General features: G+C 38.2%; 1 protein-coding gene across 7 annotated transcripts; it reads left to right on the forward strand.

Moving 5' to 3' along the window:
• The first annotated feature begins 618 nt into the window (after window positions 1-618).
• Window positions 619-15,708, forward strand: CFLAR (CASP8 and FADD like apoptosis regulator). Of its 7 annotated transcripts, XM_056495706.1 has the most exons (12): window positions 655-1,012; window positions 2,511-2,673; window positions 4,027-4,458; window positions 5,342-5,447; window positions 6,300-6,435; window positions 6,589-6,686; window positions 7,551-7,602; window positions 8,392-8,441; window positions 9,386-9,464; window positions 12,275-12,770; window positions 13,366-13,514; window positions 14,905-15,708. In XM_056495706.1, the coding sequence occupies exons 3-11, from the start codon at window positions 4,163-4,165 to the stop codon at window positions 13,499-13,501; spliced, it is 1,449 nt and encodes a 482-aa protein (XP_056351681.1). In that variant the 5' UTR covers window positions 655-1,012; window positions 2,511-2,673; window positions 4,027-4,162; the 3' UTR covers window positions 13,502-13,514; window positions 14,905-15,708. The 7 variants fall into 7 exon arrangements, with proteins under 7 accessions (XP_056351679.1, XP_056351681.1, XP_056351682.1 ...); XM_056495707.1 differs by lacking the exon at window positions 2,511-2,673; XM_056495702.1 differs by lacking the exon at window positions 14,905-15,708 and having other exon boundaries at window positions 818-1,012; window positions 2,515-2,673; window positions 13,366-14,878.
• Window positions 15,709-15,938: the final 230 nt, after the last annotated feature.

Genomic DNA, 15,938 nt, shown 5'->3' on the forward strand with positions numbered 1-15,938 from the left:
CCTTGAATGATTGATACTACAGTGAGAGCCTGACCAGACAATTTCAGTAAGAATGCCAGTATTTTTTCAGAACACGGAGCTGCCACTTGGTACAAATTGTGGTGTGGGTGAATATTTTCTGTCTCCTTTTCCCTGCAGTTCCAAAGACAGCGTGACTCTGTGTGTGCTATTCCAGAGTACTGCGCTTCCACTGCTCTATTTTTAGCAGCACAAAAAAAAAAAAAAAAAAAAAAAAAAAAAAGGTGACTCACTGTTTCGTAAATGCTTTGAAATCCATTGAGCTGGGAGCACTATGTGTCTGATTTCGCCATATATGGAGGTGGCTTTTGTCTAGTTCAGCAGAAAAACTTTAGATTTTAGGCCTTTTGGAGAGCAGCTCCAGCTGCAATGCAAAAAGCCTCATGGAAATTAATAGTTTATGTCAAGGGAATAGCAACACCCGGTTTTCAGGAACAAGGCATTCCGCAATATTTACTTAAGATTATACAACGGGAAGCATACAACTTTAACACAGCTGTACGTTATCTTCACTGTGACCGAACGAAGTCAGAGGTGAGGCATGAGCCATACCTGTGGTTACGGCGGAACTCCCGCCAAACACGTGTCCACACTGAGGCAGGGCTGTAACCCTCCCCGAAACCCTGGCTATTGATGCTCAGCTCCCGGGGCCAGCACAGAGCCCTTCTGTCTGTGCGCACACCCAACACAGCCCGCCAACGCTGCACCCGGGCCGCGCCGCCTGGCCTCCCCTCACGGCGCTGCCGCCATCCCGGGCAGCGCTGGCCCCGCCGGAGAGTCCGTGCCCGGGAAAGCGCCGCAGGCTCCATCCGCCCTCCCTCCGCTGGGAGCCGAGCGCCTCTGTTTGTCCAGCCCCGAGTTCCTCCCCAGGGGCACAGCCGGAAACAAAACCACAATGGTGCCTTGCCCCTCCCCGCCCGGAGCGGGGCAGAACCTCACCGACTCCGCCCGAATGCGGGACCTGGCTGCTGTAGAGACTCCCCGGCGCGTCTGGGTGCGTTTTACCTTTCCCCCCTCCTTTCCCCCTCCTTTCGCCCTCCTTCCCCTCACACTTCCCTTCACAGTCGGCCCAGCGGCCCGTGCTCCGGGCCCGGGCTCACGGCCGGAGCCGTCCTGCAGAGCCGGGCTGCAGCTCGGCCTGGGCTCGGGGCCGTAACCGAAACCAAATGTGATCTGAAATGACGTAGTTAGAAAGGTGACTGGAAATCGGCATAAACCACCTTTAGTACTTGGGGATTTTTTTGTTTGGTTTTGCTTTTTGAATTTTTGGGGTTTTTGGTGGTTTTTGGGAGTTTTTTTTGTTTTTGTTTTGGTTTGGTTTTAGGTTTTTTTTTTTTGTTTGTTTTTTAATTGGGAGGACTGGGATATTCAAACAAATTAGCGTGGTCATACTGGTTCACATCGGGAGAAAACTATCCAAGCGTAGTAAGGAATGCGATGGTTCCCTCGGAAATTCCCTGTTTTTCCTGAGTGCGTTGCACAACTCCTGTTAGAGGGCGTAGGGCAGTGAGGAAATGGAGGCACTTGAAAGCTGTGGAGCACGCTTTAGAACTTTACAAATGCCGGATGGCCCCGGCTCCAGGTGCGGTCGTTCCACCAGCGGCACCTCTCCCAACAATGCGGAGCGGAGGAAGCACAAAGCCCAGCCCGCGGCCGGGTCACGTTCTGTTCCCTCCTTCCAGCTCTTCTTGTGAAAGATAATTGCCCGAATCAGAACGACGCCACTGGTGTCATATCCCGGTTTTGTTGCTGCAAAGATGACTGTGAAAGGTTCAAGGTACAGAAGGTCAGCAAGGAGTTAACTGGAGTATGAGTCTTTGTGTGAAATTTTAGTATGTTATTTCCTGCTCCTTTGCAAGGATGTCAAAAAACAAACAAAAAAAACAGACAAACAAAAAGCCTAATTAGACATGTACATAAACACGAAAATTATTGAGGCAGCTTTATCTCTGATGACTACAAACTTTTTTCTTTTGTCTTAGAAGATAAGCTCATTTTTCTCTCCTCTTTGTAGAGAATTTGCATTCAGTAAGTCATCTTGTTGCAGAGCCTAGATAATAAAAAGCTAGGCTGCTGGGTTTATGTTGTGATTACTTTTTAACTTTTGCAGCTATGATAACTGTATCTGTGATGTTTGAAAAAGTGATCATGAGATGGGAGAGTGGACTATGATACCCTTTTTTTCTCTTATGGTGGAGTAGATCTGGCTAAGATGTACACACACAGAATGTATCAGGCTTGCCCCAGTCTTGTGACATTCCTGCTATCAAAATATGGGCACACGGTTTTGGGATGCAAAGTTACAAACTGTTTTAGGTTATACTAAAAAATCACTTCCCATTGCTCTAAATTATTCCCCACGTAGTACCCAATGAATGTATGTGCACAACTGGTTTTCCTTTTATTTAGAGCATCATTCCTGCTTCACTGCAGTCATACAGAGGAATGACACTTGGTCATTTTCTTTGGTTTTCCCACCCCCATAAAATTAGGAAGTAGGCCCCCCACAGTAATTTGTGATCCTGATATTTGTCCAACTGATGTAATCACTGGAAAATCCTGGATGGAAACCAATGTGTGCTGGGTCTGGATCAGTGATTTGGCAATGGTCAAATGCCTGATTTCCAGTGGTCTTGTGAACAGATCTGCATACAGGTAAGACAATTTCAGTACTGATAGTATAATTTTTTTAATAATGAGCATGTGATGTACCATATATAAAGGAAATTCATAAAAGAAGATGATTCATGTGTGTTTTAAAGGCAGACTATTTTTTAAGTCACATATAAATAGTGATTTTGCGTGCCTGAAATTCCAACTTGCTAGGAAATTCCTCCCTAACACCCCCCTATTTTTTAACTACTTTTAACATATTAGATAAAAATCAGCTGGAGTAGTTAAGAATTTTGGTATTTCAAAAAATGACCAAAAGTTGTTAAATTCCTGTTTCACTTTAAACTATGACTTCAAGTTCTTTTGAAAGTCCCAGCTGAATGTACCTGGAAGATACCTTCATATGAAGGTGCTTTGTGCTTCCCACTTCTTGACTGCATTATGTCATGAAAACAGTGTCATTCTATAGAATTCTCACAAGTGTTTGATGCTAGATTGAAAATAAGTTAGCAATAAATATGCTTTTTTTTCTGATAGAAAACTTTCCAAAACACATTATAGTGCATGAGGGGTTCCTCTGTTTTAGATGAATTTATCTCACCTGCTTAATTATGGACACAGTATGTGACATTTTTGATTGGAATTTACAGAATGTGTAACAAAAGGATGAAAATGCTGTAAAAAAATCTTATTCAGGTGCTAGAATCATGTATGTAATGGAGGTCAGAGGAGGTTAGATAGAATTTCCATAGTTGGTGGCAGTGGAAATTTTGTTAATCACAGGGCTGGGGATTTTTCTAGGTTTGAATTTTTATTCCTGTTTTCAGTATGATGGTACATTAATGTTTAGTGATGAAAAAGGTGGTATATGACTTTATCTATACCTTCAGAATTAACCAATTTGCATATTTAAGTTTGGACTATTTTCTTTGAGTGGCTTTTCAGTCTTTTTGAGCATGGAGGGTGAGTGTGTAAAATCCTTTTAACCCCATGTTGGAATAATTTTAAATGATGTTAATAATAAGAAAATCCACACACTCCTGAATTTACAGATAATTAGTGGTTTAAAAATTACATGTTCATATTGTTGCTCGGAAAAGGCCAGAGCTTTCAGAAATACTTAATCTACCACTCATCAGGAAGCTGATGACTTTTGTTTCACTTCCTATGGAATATACACACTCATGTTAAGGTAATTTACTCTAAAAAGAACTTGCATGTCTTTCTGATTAGTATGACCTTCAAATACTTTCCGTTTTGTAATGAACTACTGGGAGAGTCCCTGGAATAAAGGAGGTCTCTGTAGTGTATGTTGGAGTCTTAGTTGAAAGTGAAACACTTCAGAGAGGAGCCCAGCAGATCACTGATTTATTGCCTTTTAATTCTCTCCCACAGAACTGCCCTCGTAAAAATGCACCTAGTTAAGAATGAACACAAGAGAACTGCTGTGGTAGACACAGGCTTCATGTCATGTTGGTTTCCAGTTTAAAAACCAGTAAGCTGGCAATTTTAAAGGAGCAGCAGCAAAGTGATGACCAGGTGCCAAGTGCCAGCTTTCCTTATTCATCAGATTCAAGAAGAATTGGATAAAGAAGAAGAAGAGATGATGGTTTTCCTGTGCCGAGACCTTGCTCCTGACTTGGCCACTGCTGATCTTAAAGACATCTTGGTGGCTTTGAATGAGAGAGAGAAACTGACTCCTGTTGGCTTGTCTGAGCTGTTGTACAGAGTTAAGAGGTTTGACTTACTGAGGAGGATCCTGAACACTGAGAAAGCAACAGTGGAAGCTCACCTTGCCAGGAGTCTCAGACTTATCCCTGATTACAGGTAATATATCTATTTCAGATTTCAGAGCTACACTATCTTGTTCAAAATAAGTGGTTTGGTTTTTCCCTTTGTTTAGGGGAAGGGAGCAGTATGGGTGAGTTGGTTTTTTATTTATTTTTGTAATACTTCACAGACTCAGAGAATATTTCTTGAAGGTAGAAGAAAAGCAGAAAAGGACATTGTCTCTAGAGTTATAGTTAAAAGAATATGTCAAGTTCAGTCCCTGAATTAAACTTTAGTAGTTTCTTACTAGTCATGGCATTAGAAGCATCTGTATTTAAGGAGTTCGTGTGTTTGTGAGTAAAACCAGTGGTGTTTGTAGAGTTCTAGATTAGCAGCTAAAAATTACACTTTAAAGGAATACCCTTGGTTAGAGATATTTTCTGCTTTGCTTTGGGCACATAGCCATGTGGTATAGTTTTTCTCTAGGGACCTCTCTCTTACTCGTTTTACTCTATTAGTTTTGAGAGACTTAAATTTAGAAATTCAGTTGTTTTCTTTGTGAGACTTCAGAAAGAAATCCATGTACTCATAAGGAAGTTTTTCCTGTATTAAATTCTCATTAAAATAAAAACTATAACTAATAGATAACAGATTGTGCCCTAACTTTTTTATCTCTCACTTTATTTCTATTAAACATTAAGGAAAACTTCTGTTTTCCTAACAGTGGCTATTGCAGTGGCTATCAGTCTGAAAAACATAGGTGCTGATTAGCAAGAGTAGGTATTTTATAACTGGATCTTGAAACAGGGTAGGATTTTTATCTGTCTATTTGTTAGAAATGGTAGATTAAGACTGGAACATGGGGAGAAGTTGAATAGTTGGGAAAGGGAGGAATCTTACTGCAAGCTAATTCTTTAGAAATATCTCAACTTTATTTCAGGGTACTAATGGTAGAGATAAATGAAAATCTGGAAAAAGAAGAAGTGGGTTCTCTTGGTTTTCTACTCAGGGATTATGCACCTCGTATGAAAATGGCAAAAGATAAGGTATGTTTTCCTGATGGCGTTCTCCTCTGGAGCCAAGAGACATTAAAGGAAAAAAATAAGTAACTAAACAGCAAAGGAAAGGAGATAGTACTGCAAGGAGTATTGAGGCAGGAGTACACAAACATCAGGAAGCAAACAAGGAGTTGTGGCTTCTATTTCATTATGTTGATTTTTAATTTGAGGATAGAAGCATGGAAAACTAGTAAAAAAGTAAGAGGGAACAGTGATTTTTCTAGTGTATGGTGGTTGAATGAACTCCATGGGCAGAAGGCATTTTACAGAAGTCTTTCTTCAGTATTTCTGACCTGAAAGTTCATAAGAATGATCTCAAACTGATAACCATTTGACTGTATCTTGAATTACAAGGTCGCTTTTTGTTTGTGCTCTGCTTCACTTACAAAATAACAGATATATTGTAATTATATCTTTATACTTTCACATTCTGAATATTTGTATTAAGTTCTCTGGGAAAGGAGAAATTCAGTAGTGAGGATTCAGAAACCTTGACCACTGTGCAGAGAATACTGAAGATTTCTCAAAGCTTCTCTTGCCTCTTGCTTTGTGGCATGTGAGGTGACATTCCCAGTGGCTGGCTTTGTAGCAAAAACAAAATGAAAAACTGTCTCCTCAAAAGTTTAGGATTGATTTTTAAGAATATTGTTTTGTAGTTTCTATTACTCTGGTGATAATATCAAGGATTCGTATGTCTCTCAGATAATTTTTTTAGAAAGTGTAACATCTTTAATTGTTTATACAGCCTTTGTAACCTCTCCATGGTATTTTATGTGTTGCTTTGTTACTGCTGGTGGAGAAAAAATTACTGAGGTGTTTGGGTTTATGTTGCTGTTCTAGAGTTTTCTAGCTCTTATAATTGACCTGGAGAAGCTAAATTTGGTGGCTCCTAATCAACTGGATTTGATAGAAAACTGTTTTCGAAGTATTCACAGGATAGACTTGATTAAGAAGATTCAGAAGTACAAACACGAAGGTAAAATTCTCTTTTTGCACTGGTTAATCTTGATAGCATGTGCTGATGATAAAACTATGACTTACATATAAGGGCATTTGCATTCTTCATAGATTTAGGTTTTTAAAACAGTTGAACTATCATGGTGTATTTGTGTTTCTGTTAAATTTGCAGCTTCAGTGTCCTCTGTTCATTCTCAGCCAGTATATGTAAATGCTCATCAGGCCTCTCTCCCCAATCTCAATTTGATTGATCCTCCTTATCACTCAGGGGTAAGTATACAAGAAGTTAAACAAATCCTTTATTTCTAAATATTGCCAGACTAAAAGGAGATCCATCTTTCAGAACCTGGGGAATGAGAGATAGCTAGTGACTAAAATATTGCTTATTTTATTTGTTGTTCCTATTATTTGCTGCGTTTAGGGTCTGATTTAAATCTTCTGACTGAGAAAGATGCCCTTTAAAGAACTTCTGTGAATTTTTTCCTATTAGTTGAACATACAAAATCTGTACCTTGAAAGTTTTTTTGTGCTACACTGTGGAGCGAAAAGTTTTGCTTTGACTGTTCTTTGCAAAACATATTCTTCTTTGTACCTCCGGATCTTTCAGGGAAAGTGGCTTTTAATTTTTGAAGCTGAAAATTATAGTTTTTTTAAGAAGGGATTTTCAAGAGGCATTTTTTGTGGTTTGTTTTAAACTCAGTTTAAGAAAATATCTCAGTATCTTAAAAGTCATCAAATCCTATTGCATGCAGTATTCTTTATATTTGGGTTACCTCTGATATTGTATTAGTATGATCTTTCGTAAAATCTTTAACCTTGTTAAATTTGATGAGATTAGTTGCCATGTGTTCAATAAACATGCAGTTCCCTGCTGTATAGGAAACAAAATTCACATCTTCAGAGGCTTTTCCCTTCTGGTGATTTTTTTTTTGAGGAGGAGGACAAACAGTGGGTGTTTATTTTATTTGTCTGTGCTCTGGGTAGGTTTTTTAATTTGTTACGTTGTAATTCTATTTAGCTGATAGAAATTAATCTAAAATATCCAAGGAAGAAATACTACTGTGTTATATTTTGGACTACATTTATTAATTCTTGAAGGAGAATAGGAAAATTATGCCTTTTTCCTAATTTCAGATTCAGAATGAGAACACAGAAAAATTACAAAATGGATCAAACCTTTCTCTGGGTAAGAGAATTTTATCTAGTTTTGATAATCTAAAAGAGCCAAATGATGAATTTCATTACATCAAAAGGACTGTTGTTTGATAGTTGTGTTCATGTCTAATCCTGTTAACATCAGGAGCAGACAGTATTTGATACCTCTCAGAACTAAGCCTGGCCTTACTGTTTGGCCTTGTGTTTGCTTTGCTTGTTCTGCCACATCTTAAAACATTCTTAAAAATTTTAAGTTTCCACTGTCAAAACTTCTTAACAGAATAAATACTTTATTAGTAAAACTATGGATAAGATTGACAAGCCGGTATTAGTAAAACTATGGATAAGATTGACAAGCCGGGTCTGGAGGCCACTACTACTACTGGTGTAGTGCAGTTCTGGCCATGAACTCTGGAGTAGGAAGTTTTTGTGTCAGTTCAGGTGTGAACTCCCCACCAGGAAGCCAGGAGGTTGTCCATTGAATACCAGGTTTCTTCCATGTGCATTGTGTTTTCTCTGGAAACCCCAAATACCTCTCAAATATGGTGATTTTTAAAATTAGTTGGCTGAATTCTTTCAGTGTAGAAGAGATTCTTTGTTTCTTCTAATCCCAAGCAATGTAGAACGAAATTCAGATAACATTTTAGAGGTGAATAATTTAGGGATTTTTAAACTTCAGTAGCATATGTAGAAACTAAGAGGTCCCAGTGGGTGAGAACTTTGCTGAAGTAGGTACATTCTTCTTTGTAACTGATCTGGTGACAAAAACATTCCACTGGTACTTACATATTGAGATTACTTCTGTATGTTTTAACTGCAGCAGAACCAGTTCACATGTCTATTCAGGAGTCAGGATCAGTGCCACATAAGGTATGTGCTTCTGTATATGTATGCATGTAAATAAATATAATCTCTGTGGGTATTTACATTAGTTTTCTTTGTGTTTCATTTTGAGATTTTCTTTAGTGTGCAGACAGAACAAAGGGTACATCCTCTGCCTTAAACAGAAGTGAATTGTTTCTGCAGAATATATTTTAAATATGAAATATTTGCTGCTACTCTAGAAGCAGCAGTGTGCAAAATACATGTATATATGATGTGCACACAGAGCTTGTACATTTATTAGTGAAGGCCAAGTTAAACCTTTTGAAGTTCAGACTTCTTGCCACATGCATTAGGAATCACAGAGCTTCTCTGCATTAAGTAAATTTTGTTATTGATTCCCTCCTCACCCCTTGCTGTCCAGGCAGAAGATAGACATACTCTGGGTACTAATGATAAGAATGGTCAACTGCTATTTTCACTAGTTCTCCTGTAGGTCAGGAACCAACCTGTAGCAAATTGATTTGCTTCAATCAGTTCTCTTGAGAGGGGAGAGGAATTGTGATAGAGTCGTTATGGATTATTTAGGAATAAGGAGGTTGTTCCATTAAATAGGGAAATAAGTTTTCTGATGAGCAGTGCCTGCTGGCACACCTGAAGAACACAAAAGTTCTCTACATTCATTGTGTTGGCAGTATGAAGCTTGTACAGTTTTAGTCTCTGTTGAAGAATATTTATGGTAGTGAGATTGCATAACATAAGGACACAAAATCTAAGCCTGTACTAGAAATAGAGGGAAAAGAATCATTAGTCCCTTTCTCCTGATTTTTTGTTGTACATTACAACCCAGTAGACAGATTTCTGCTAGCTACTGGATGGAGAACAACAGAATGTTATTTAATGGATCTGACATAAAATTTGAGAAAATAGTGTGGTCTAAAAGTTGAGAAAGTGATGTATTAACTTTGTAATTGTCCTTTCACATTTCTCAGATGTCTGATGATTCTTACAGAATGCTAAGTCAACCTTTAGGAATATGCCTGATAATAGATTGTATTGGCAATGACACTGGTAAGTCTCTGGAATTTGAAGTCCCTTAACTTGTTAATCTCAGATAATTAGAACAATTTAGTATAAAGAATATAATGCACATCTACCAGCCAGATTAGGGTAGTGTTATCTCAGTCATTTAATCTACCATTTCTAGTAAGACTTCTAAAGCAAAAGGTTGGAAGGTTAAAGCAAACTGTCCTAGTTATTGGAGACAATGTTTAGTTTTTTTGATGCAGAATCTCTGAATGAAAGAACTTGGAAGAGGATAGACTGAATTTTGTGAGGTACAAAAATAATGTTCAGCAACCAACAGAAGAATTAGGCTTACAGCAGTTATACACCAGGTTATTGGCAGGGATGGTAATGTTTACCACCAGTTAACAAAACCAAAGTTGTTGTGGATTTGAAGTGCAGTCATATTGGACACCAGAGATTTTTAATGAGGTCCTTTATTAACAATGCATATGGGCTTTTGTCCGATCTTGCACAGTTTAGCTGAAAATGTCACCACAGTGAAACTGAAAGTGTCACCACAGCTGTCAGTGTAGTCACTGCTGTGGTTGAAATGTGGGGGTTTCCTGATTGCCTTTGTAGAATCCTAGAATTAGATCTTTGCACAATCAAAAACACCCCTCACTCTCTAGTCACTGTAACACGTGAGGCTAAAAATAAAAATGAAAAATGAAGAGAGTATAAAAGTATAAAAGGCAAGACTTGCACTGAAATACATTATGGTGCTAGTGAAATTCAGAGGAGACAGGGCAATATGGCATTGCTTAAAGGAGTTTGCTAGAAAGGCAGAGTAGTTGTGCCACGCTATTCTGAAGTCTGAGTACAATGAAGAAAAAGAAGAGGGCAAAGGAAACATTAGAAATTGTATCTGTGGCATCCATTAGAATCTGGAGCTGTGCCAAGATTTAATCTCAGGAAGGCAAACCAGTAGTAGATACTGTAGGATCAAGAATTACAACACTTTATAATGCCCAGTGTAAACAGCATGAATTTATCAAATGTTGATAAAATTCAGACTGAAATTCACCTTGCTGTTTTGTAAATAGCTGCTTTTGACTTTACCATTTGGAAATCAGTTTTAATCCTTACATTGTAAACAATGAGGGGAGAAAAAACTAGTGTTTTATGTAGAAGGGAGGTGCTGAAAAGTCAGTGGAGGTTTGTTGGAAGGTGGCTAGTGTTGAAGAAATAGGTAGTTTCTGATCTCATGCTGCATTATGTAATGCTGTAGTGTGTCTTGCCTTAAAGTATCCAAGGCTTGCCATGTATAATTTGTGACTAATTGTTAACTGACGTGTCAGCTCTAAGTTTTTGAGTTGTTTTTTTTAAACTGTGACAGCTAGTGTGTATGTGGTGACTAAGTTGACACCAGGTTTAGTATTTGTGTGTGCATGTGCATGTGCCAGCGAGATCAGGACATTACAGGAAAAGCATTCTCACTGCTGTAATTCTCCTGTTGTATTTGTACTGCTACCCCCTGACTGAGGGAGGGCTTCATCAAGTGTGTAACTCCTAGACCATAGTGATCCTGAATAGTCTGAATTTTGAGAGCATGTTTTACTGGATAAAATAAGGGAGCTTTATCTTTCTATTCCAAATTAAAAATGTCTGGACAGTTTTTGAATTATTTTACAAAATTTAATTAAAACAGCAGAACTGCAATGAAACTGTAATTCTTTTTTATCATGTCACTATAGTGTAGAGTTCATATGTACCCTTTATTTTGAAGAGGAAAGTTGTGAGTTCTGTTTCCTATGTTCACTACTGGCTTTTTGGGGAAAGTAGTGTGGTAGTACAGCTGCTTTGCTGCTGTTACCTCTGAAATAGCCTCTGCTCATTAGGGCTTGTTAAGCTTTTGAAGTCAAAGACAGCTCTGTGTAAACTTCCTATGTGTGTGTAAGGCATTTTACTTACACATGGCACTTAATAATTTTTTTCCTACCAGAAGCTGTGCATGGGCAATGTATATGTACCTTATACTAAAGACACAATGCTACAGCTATAAGTTGCAGTAGTAGCTTGTGGTTCTCTGAACACTTCATACCTTTGGGTTTAACCACCATGTATCTGCTTTCAGTCTCATATTAAGAAACATCCAAAGTAGTTATCCAGATCTTAACACATTTTCCTGCAGCACAGGTTAACACAAATGCAGTAAGAGTTAAGTCTTGGAGTTTGGTTACCGACCTACCTACCTAGTTAATTTCTAACTCAGTTGAAAGAGTTCATTATTCAGCTTGGGTTTTTTTGCCTGAAAATGCTGTTCCGTCCCAGTTAAGACTGCAGTGTCCATTTTTCACCTGGAGCTCATCACTTGAAATTTTAGGAAGCAAAAATGATTGCAGCAGGTTAATTTTTGTCTGATGAAAGAAAACCTCTGTGTTTCTTATGTATTTCTGTATATCTGTAATAAGCAGTCAGAGTAATTTTGACAAATTAAAATGTGAAACAGGCTTCCTATGCTGTCCAGATCACTCTTTATCATTTCAAGTGTGCTTTTTCTTGCCTTATATTTTAAGTCTTAGGAACTTGGAATACTGGCTGTAAAGGAAAGCATGTGGCTGTGGAATGTAAACCAGATAACAGTGTCTCTGCTGTCATGAAACATGTAACTCACAGGAAAGACAACATGCATATAGCACTAGAAGTATGTAATGTACTGTGATCAACACCAAGTATTCCTGATTTTTTAATTATTGTGATAAAATAAACTACTTAGCTTCAATAGCAAAACACTGTTATTCAGTACAGTTGAGATTGAGCCTTGGTGTGCCTTAATGACATCTTGGTGTTTAATGACATCTTGCTTCTTCCAGATGTGTTGGAAGAGACCTTCAGAGGCTTAGGCTATGATGTCCATTGTTACAGATATTTAAATATTAACTCCATGAATCAAACATTGCTTGAAGTTGCAAGGTGGCAGAAGCACAGAAATTGTGACAGCTTCGTTTGCATATTGGTCAGCCGTGGAAACTCTCAGACCATCTTCTGTACAGATCACGCCTTTTCTGGATTCCCTTTGGAACAAATAAAGAAATACTTTACAGCAGACTCATGTCCTGGACTCCTTGGAAAACCGAAGCTTTTTTTTATTCAGAGCTATGTTGTGCCAGAAAATGAGCAAGAGTGTGCCAGTCTTTTGGAAATTGATGGGAAGGGTGAGAATATCAGTGCTGAAGTCACTATCCCTCATGCAGCAGACATCTTTTGGAGTCATTGCAAGGTGGATGTGTCTACGCTAGAACAATCACCAGCTGCATCCTCATATTACCTACGTTGTCTGGCTGAACTACTCCGTAATCCTTATAAAAGGTAAACTAAAATAAGTGGAAAATAATAACCCTTTTTCTATGATAGCTTGTTGTCATGGAGAATGAGAAACCTTAACTTTCATCCCATCTGGTCCTAAAATGTGTTTTCTTGCAGTGTCCTAGTCTAAAAGACAAGTATCCTCACACAATTGCATAGTAAGGTAACCTAAACTAGGAGTGAAGTTTCTGATTTTGAAGAGTAAAATTAAAATGTGTTATGGCACTGGGGTTTGCAGTGTGAGAAGGGAAGAACCTGTCCTGGATAATGTATGTCAGTGCTTTAGACAGGATTGGAAATCTTCCTTCTCCAAGGTAAACAGGCTTCTGTTAAATTGAGGATTGCCATGCACCATTAAGAAGAGCTGTGCTTGCAAATATAAGCAGTCAGTGCTTAAGTTCAGGACAAAGGCAGTAGAGGGGGAAGGATTCTCTACTTTCTCTAAATTAACCCTTTGCTCACAGAGCAAACTGATTGCCAATATGTAATCTTGAATTTAAACTGTCAGAAAACTTTTGTCTGCTTATCTCTCCTGTGAATTCTTAAATGGTGTCTTGCTTCATTCTCTAATGGAATGCTTCTGCTTTTGTTGCTGCAGGAAACTCTGCATATTGGCTATCCATATGGAACTGAACAAAAAGGTTTATGATTTGAATACGACCGCTGGCCCAAGCCAACAATACTCACTGCTGCTTCAGCACACACTGAGGAAGAAACTTTTTTTTCACACTTAACTGCTGTTAAAAAGTACATATCTGAAATGGTTAACAACAAGCATTTGCTATGATGCAAACAGTTTAATCTTTATGCATTGTTATTTCATGCATATCTAAAGTGCCTGTTGCTTCCAAACACAGGAATTTAAGCATTTTAGTGTGCTAAGACACTAGATTTTGTATTTTAATATAGTAGTTTCTGAAAGCTTGGATGAGAATGGTAGCTATTGTATAGCTGTGATGCATATCTTGCTACTGAGTACAACAGGTAAACAGAGTGGAAAGATATCTGAACTGCATAGCTGTTGGGTTTTCCAAGGAAAAACAGAAGTGTTACACAAGTGTTTTTATTGTTTCATGGGTGGTTTTTACCATACCTCCTAGCAGTTAATACTTAAACAAATACAGGCCAGTCCAAACCACTGAAACACACTGATGACTTTCCCCTGCACCTAATAGTGACAGATGTCTCAGGAAAGCATTCCTATCCAATAATGTCAGATCTAACAAGTTCTGGCTTGCATGCCTCTATAGACTGGCAGAACAGAAGGGAGAGATGGTCTTTTCAATAATCTGGATTCCATCTCTTTGCTTCATTAAAAATTGCATCATTAGAACTGTCCACAGCACACAGGGGTTCTGTGTTAATAAATGAGACAGTCTGCTGTACTTTGGGCCAAGTATGTTTTCTGCTGACGCAAAAATGAGTCTACGTGTGAGAGGACATTACAGTAATCAGCCACACAGTTTAAAAAAATGTGGAATTTTTGGCAGATGACTTGTGGAAGCTGAAGCACCAGGCATAGTTGTAAAAAGATACTTTAAAATATTTGAACTTAAATGTAGTATGTAGCAGCCATGGGCCTTTAAAAGTGGATTATGTTAAACACCCCACCCTCACTGCTTTTATGGAAAAAAAAAAAAAAGCCTCTATTAATTCAATTTTTTCCCAAGTGATCTTGTTCTTGTGAAAAAAAGAAAAGGGAAAATTGTCCTAAATACAAACATCTTTCTCCAATGTATCATTTGCCTAACATGAAAAGCTCAGTTAACCTTACTTATGTAACGGTATAACTTGGATGGATTATATTGAAATTTATTGTCACTGAACTTAGTGACATAAAGTAGGTCACTTTAGTAAAGTAAATATTTAATTTTTACTCCTAATAAAGTCTCCTAGTCAGGAAAAAAATTCAAGGCCCTGGTGTGCCTTGCTTAGTATCTGGAAAAAAGAGGATACAAAATGAGAGATGTGGAATCTTAGAAGTTATCCTGTGGTGGCTGGTAAATTAACTAAATAGTCAAATAAATGTTTCCTGTGGTTGTAGAAATAAGATACCATTTCAAGTTACATATATCTAAGTAACGTTAATAAATGTGATCTTCAGAGATTGACTTCACTTTCCTATTTCCCTTACTAGCTTTTGCATTTGACAAGCACTTCTGCTACCCTGTAGACAACCAAAAGCAGGGAGAATGGAACGAAGAGGAGGCAGATGAGGAAAAGAAATCTGGAAATTTTAAGCAGGAGCAAGAAGGGGAATGGTAGGGAGCATCAAGAGAAGAAAAGTAGGGGAAAGATGATTTGGAGGAGAAATACAGTATCAATATTGGAAGGAGAAGAAAACAGGAAAAACGAAGTGAATAATAGTGGCTGTCCTTACAGACTCTAGTGATGTGGTGAGTTGGTTGATGTTTTGTGGATTGGTTGGTTGGGCAGTTTTGAGTGATGCTAAATGCAATTATTTACTTAAAATATTAGCAGTAGAATATATTCTGCTCTTACAGTTTTGTGACAAGTTCAGTATGGGGGTTAAGAATATGTTCCTGGCCTTACTGCAAGTAAGTAGAGTCCATGTCCCTTTCATTAAGAAATGATGCAGAAATGCAGTTTTGAAAACTAGAGGCTCATGTAATTAGAGGCTTCTTTTCAGTGGAAAAGGAAGGGACTCTGTGTGCAGCTGCTTGGTTAGAATGGTAGAATGGTCACCCATTGTTCATGGGTGTCAGATACAGGTTTTTGGTTTTTTTTTTTCCTCCTCAATAGACTCTTAATGCAATATGTAATCATACATCTAAGCAGTATTTATGGCCTTTAAACCAACCTCTGGCTGGTTTAAAGAATGTCTGTTTTTCAGCTTCTGTGTTTGAAACAATAAGACACTATAATTGGATACAGATCAAAATGTATGGATACTGAATAAAATTTTTGTATGCCGTGCAAACTGATTGTCCCTGTCTCCCTCTAGACCATACAATAACTCTGAAATTCTTGCTCTGTTTATCCTGCAGACCTCTACAACTTGTTAAATTTCGCTGTGAAGTTTACAGCTCTGTAAAAACTAGCTGATGTAATAAAGGACAGTAAGCCTTACTGTTTCAGCAGGTAGCTCAGCTGCTCTTGGTGTGTTGGACAAGAACTTTTGGCATGAGCAAGGAGACACTTCCCATGCTG

Source organism: Oenanthe melanoleuca, chromosome 7 (assembly GCF_029582105.1).
Source record: "Oenanthe melanoleuca isolate GR-GAL-2019-014 chromosome 7, OMel1.0, whole genome shotgun sequence".
Taxonomy (NCBI): Eukaryota; Metazoa; Chordata; class Aves; order Passeriformes; family Muscicapidae; genus Oenanthe; species Oenanthe melanoleuca.